At 37.5% G+C, this 4,529-nt stretch overlaps 1 protein-coding gene across 1 annotated transcript; it reads right to left on the bottom strand.

The window, feature by feature from the left end:
* Positions 1–2,332: 2,332 nt before the first annotated feature.
* On the bottom strand, positions 2,333–4,491 carry npy (neuropeptide Y). The gene is made up of 4 exons (XM_008421697.3): positions 4,385–4,491; positions 4,001–4,188; positions 2,733–2,822; positions 2,333–2,649 (listed from the first exon to the last, which is right to left on the bottom strand). Exons 2-4 carry the CDS (start codon positions 4,186–4,188, stop codon positions 2,628–2,630), a joined length of 300 nt encoding a protein of 99 aa, XP_008419919.1. The 5' UTR covers positions 4,385–4,491; the 3' UTR covers positions 2,333–2,627.
* Between the last annotated feature and the right edge of the window lie 38 nt (positions 4,492–4,529).

Here is a 4,529-nt window from a genome sequence, read left to right as displayed (position 1 = left end):
TTCGACGTCATGCCGCACAGACCAATAACAGCGGTGACATATTACAACCATTACTTATAGTATTTAGTTCTTAACGCAAGTCACGGACCATTCAGATAAATCCACCTGAGAATAATAGTGAATATCAATTATGAACTAAGAGTGTGTGAGAAAGCTTATATGAGGAAGTTGATAAATTGTTAAATTAGCGCGTGCATCAGAAACAAAAAAGAGAAAGTACTCCATACATATCAAAAAAGTGACTCGCTTTTAAAACGTGCCGAAAAACAGAACAAGGAGGAAGCAAAAATTATTTCAAAAACACAATACTTCCTCTTTACACCGTCGTTCTTATGTACCTATTCACAGTTTACAGCCATCTACAAAGTGCTTCATTGGAATTTTAGTGCAGACAAAGAATACAATACAGTCAACAAAGCAAGTGGAGGAGAGGCTCAGGAACAAAATTAAACCTTTTGGGCGACTGTACGGCACATGACCCTGAACGCACCATTAAATGTGGTGGTAGTAGTGATTCTGTGTTAAAACATTTTGTTCAGAGCCATTTTGTTGTGAAACTGTGTTATTTCTTTAAGAGTCATGATGGTTAAGTTTGACATGTCTTCCATTAGATTTAATTACCTTAGAATAAACTGTGCTACCGGTGGTTAAAGGTATTGTAGAAAGAAGTCTAACAAGACTTTTAAGTAGTCAGAGTCATTGTTATCTTAGCAAATTTTGATCAACTTCTCTGATGCTTGCAGTGAATTGATGCACCAGTTCAGCTTTTCAGGTTATCCCTTGAGTATTTGTGTTTCAGACTGCTGTTTGTACCTTTAACTGAATTGACATGTTGGATAGCAATAGCCACAAGTTTTCACTGGAAAAATAAATGTTTTGCCAATGCTAGAACAGGAACTTACCCTTCAGGCCACAAGAGGACGCCATTAGCTATAAAGGAGAATTGCTCGATCATTTCTACAACACAAGTGTTTCTTTTTTTCTTCTTTTTCTTTTTTTTTTTTTTTTTTTAGATTTCCAGCCGATATTTAGCTGGTTTTTACTGACTATACGGGCTGGGCTAGCTAGATGATTTTGAGTAAGAGGTAAGGTGTGGCTGCACATGTTCAGACTTGAGCTCAAGCAACTAAGGAGTGCGTTGGGATGAGTAATAAACTAAAGGCAACCCTCCCAGAAAGTTCAAATAATATTACAAGAGAAAAGCGACACATGGAACATTAACTTTACTTCAAATGTGTGAATGTATTCTAGATCTTTTGTATGAAGTTTAAGGATTAAATATTCCCTTTAGAATAACTTATAGATTCATTTATTCATGAAAGGTCAAGGAAAGATTTTGCTTCTTATTTGAGTTGTATTTGTGATAATTGGGTAGTTTTAAAAACATTTATGCATTATGATTCTGCATATCTGTATGGTTATATTGTTCCTTTTTTTGCTGTTTTTTGTTTTATTTTATTAGTCAAATCACATCTCCTTTGAATTTTTACTGCGCTTCTTAAGTAAGATGCCAGGAAAAAACAATTGCTATTTTATAGTGTTCTTCTGTCTATGCCTCTTTGATACACTTTGGAGATCATTAAAAAAAATTCAATATCAGACAAAAATAGACTGAGTAAATACAATTGTCTTAAAATTATGATTTCATTCATGAAGATAAGAAAACAAATCTAAAACGTATGTAAAAATATAATCTGCCCTCTTGAAACATTATGACTTAACTTCAATTGACCACATTTTTGTGATTCAGTTTCATTAGCAACACCCAGACCTGATAACTGGCTGACTGTACCAAGAAATCAGCTAAATTTATCCTGCCAGATATTTCACAATAAGCTAAAATCTGTCAAATAGCAACACGTTAGAAAAAACAAAGGCAAGGTAAGGAAGCCTAGTCAAAGTCTGCATTTAAATGTAATTTAGATGTTATGGCATGACCTTAAATTAGATCCTCAAAGATCATACAACATTGCCCAACTGGAACATTCCCTCCACAGTGACGTAAAAGACTAGTTATTCCAAATGTTTGACGCCAGCCGTTTCCATGAAGAGGGGGAATTTTAGACATAAAGGGACGAGTTGGTTTGCTTAACTTTTTTCCCTTAATCAAGGGAAAAAAGAAAATCATCTGAGAATTTTGTTTTGTATTTACTCAGATTAACTTTGTCTGAAACATTAAAGTATGACAAAACAGCAAAAAACTGAGGAGGCTAGTCGGAGGCTGCCAGTTTTCTATGACACGCTGCACAATTCTGCAATTACACAAACGAATCACTGAACTGAACATTTAGTAATTTATGCACGTGCGTTCCTCATCAAACAGATGCCGAAATGCTTTTGTTCAAACAGTAATTGTTTAATAGCACAAATATACAATACAATCAACACGCCACCTCCTCCAGGTCTTATTGGGGTTCCCAGACAATTTAGCTATTTTACAGTTCCATGTACTGTAAGCTGTGTTCATTGTAGCTTATGCACGCAGAAAGAGTGAGATAAGCTATGTGGCCATTCAGACAGGCAAACGGGTACAGAGACAGAGCGGTTATCGGGCGGTGCAGGGCGGTGTGAACCGGCAGACGTGTAAGACATCAGAGGTGACCGAGGTGGAGGGTGAGCGACGGCCATCACCACAACGACGGGTCGTATCTGGGGAGAGAAAAGGGGAAAGGGAAAGATCAGCTTCCCGTCACGCCTACGGAGAACCGAGTCTCACCGAAGTCCATACATGCCTTGACTGTGGGAGTGTGTCTCTGCTCTCCTTCAGCAGCAGCTCTGAGACCAGGGTGTCCAGAATCTCAGGACTGGACCTCTTTCCATACCTGAAGCACACGAGAACGATGGTTTCAGAATCCAAATGGACAGTAATTGCAGTCAAATATATATATATATATATATATATATATATATATATATATATATATATATATATATATATATATATATATATATATATTTCTCTTACTGAAGCGGTACAAAGAAAAACTCTCTTTAGTGTAATCTGGTCGATGTCTAATTATAAGATCAGTGCACGGTCAGGCCTTAATCCCGGGAAACAGAGACACGGGCTGCATCAACGGGAGGTTACACATTCCCTTTCTGTGCTTTTGATGATAAGTCATATCAGGACCGCAGGTATCCTGTAGAGTCTCGCTGCCTGCAGAGGCTTACCAAATCCCCGACATTCAGAACAAAGCGGAAACCCTTGGGGGACTTGACGGAAAAGTCCTGGCAGTGATAGGAATTCTTCTTCTTTTTTTTCTTTTTACCAACAGGTAGTAGAAAATAGAACAGAATAGAAATGGGAGGAGGGGGGGAAATCTATTTAGTTCTACTCCAAATGAAAATGAATTAACTATATCGAAAGAAATATAGATTTTGTTGGTCGTATGACAACTCGTGCTAAAAAGGATTTCTAAAATGAAAAGAAGAAAAAAAATGTGTTTTTGTTCAGGTTCTATTATGTTAAATTGAATACATCCAAGAAGCTATATTTGAAACAAACCAACATAGCACATTACTACCTATGACATAACAACTAACACTGCAGTGGCTGTATTATATTTTGCGTTTACTGTTGTTGTTGTTGTTGTTTTATTGTTGTTTTTTAAAAATTTAAACAGAATTTTCAACAAGTTTTGTAAAGAAATGTTTTACTTTATTCTGTTTTCCTCCTGAGTTTTGTGCAAAGTCAAATTTAATCATTGCTTAATTGAATTAATTGATTAATCAACTAAGTAATTTCTAGACAGATAGATAGATAGATAGATAGATAGATAGATAGATAGATAGATAGATAGATAGATAGATAGATAGATAGATAGATAGATAGATAGATAGATAGATAGATAGATAGATAGATAGATAGATAGATAGATAATTTGGTTGTGCACTGATTTTTTTTTTTGTGCAAAGTAATTAACATTTTTATCATTTTGAGTTTGCCACCGTGAAATACGTATTCTATACTATTCCAGTCTATCGTTTTTGATTTGTTCACCTCTGTCTTGTGATAAGGTTGATGTAGTGTCTCAGGGCTGAGTAATACTTGGCCAACTCCTCCGCCGGAGCGTCCTCCCCGGGGTTCTCCGGTTTCACCGGGTACCCCTCCGTCAAGGCGCCCAGGCAGACCAGCGCCCACAGCAGGAACCCCAGCGTCCCCAGCCAGCTCACCAAGTTGGGATGCATCTGTCGCAGAGAAGACAGAACCAGTCCATACCTGACTCCTCCAGTACATGACTACTGTTCTGCACTTTGTCTTAACGCTCCCGGCTTGGAGATATTACTAAATAAAGGAACGCATGTGTTTAAAAACATGCCGAAAAAAGATGGGGACTCAGACAAACTTTGACGGAAGAGAATGTGAAAAATTCAAAGCACTTACATTTTTCAGAAGGTCTCAGTGAGATTTGCGCGACGTCCTGTTGATTCTCCTCTGCTCCTCTGCGCGCTCGTTGCGCGCCATGGGGTTTATATCAGTGCGCGCCAGACGCGCGCCAGAAAAAAAAAAAAAAAAAAAAAAAGCGTCA

Source organism: Poecilia reticulata, chromosome 11, assembly GCF_904066995.2.
Source record: "Poecilia reticulata chromosome 11, P_reticulata-male-v2, whole genome shotgun sequence".
Lineage (NCBI taxonomy): Eukaryota > Metazoa > Chordata > Actinopteri > Cyprinodontiformes > Poeciliidae > Poecilia > Poecilia reticulata.
This window is presented reverse-complemented; position numbering and strand designations above follow the sequence as displayed.

What these genes read in the sequence shown, in the direction of transcription:
- npy (XM_008421697.3), bottom strand. Translation starts at nt 4,188, where the DNA reads ATGCATCCCAACTTGGTGAGCTGGCTGGGGACGCTGGGGTTCCTGCTG. An exon ending in AACCTTATCACAAGACAGAG is followed by an intron (nt 2,823 to 4,000) that starts GTGAACAAATCA and finishes CGTGTGCTTCAG; the next exon opens with GTATGGAAAGAGGTCCAGTC. An exon ending in GACACACTCCCACAGTCAAG is followed by an intron (nt 2,650 to 2,732) that starts GCATGTATGGAC and finishes TTCTCTCCCCAG; the next exon opens with ATACGACCCGTCGTTGTGGT.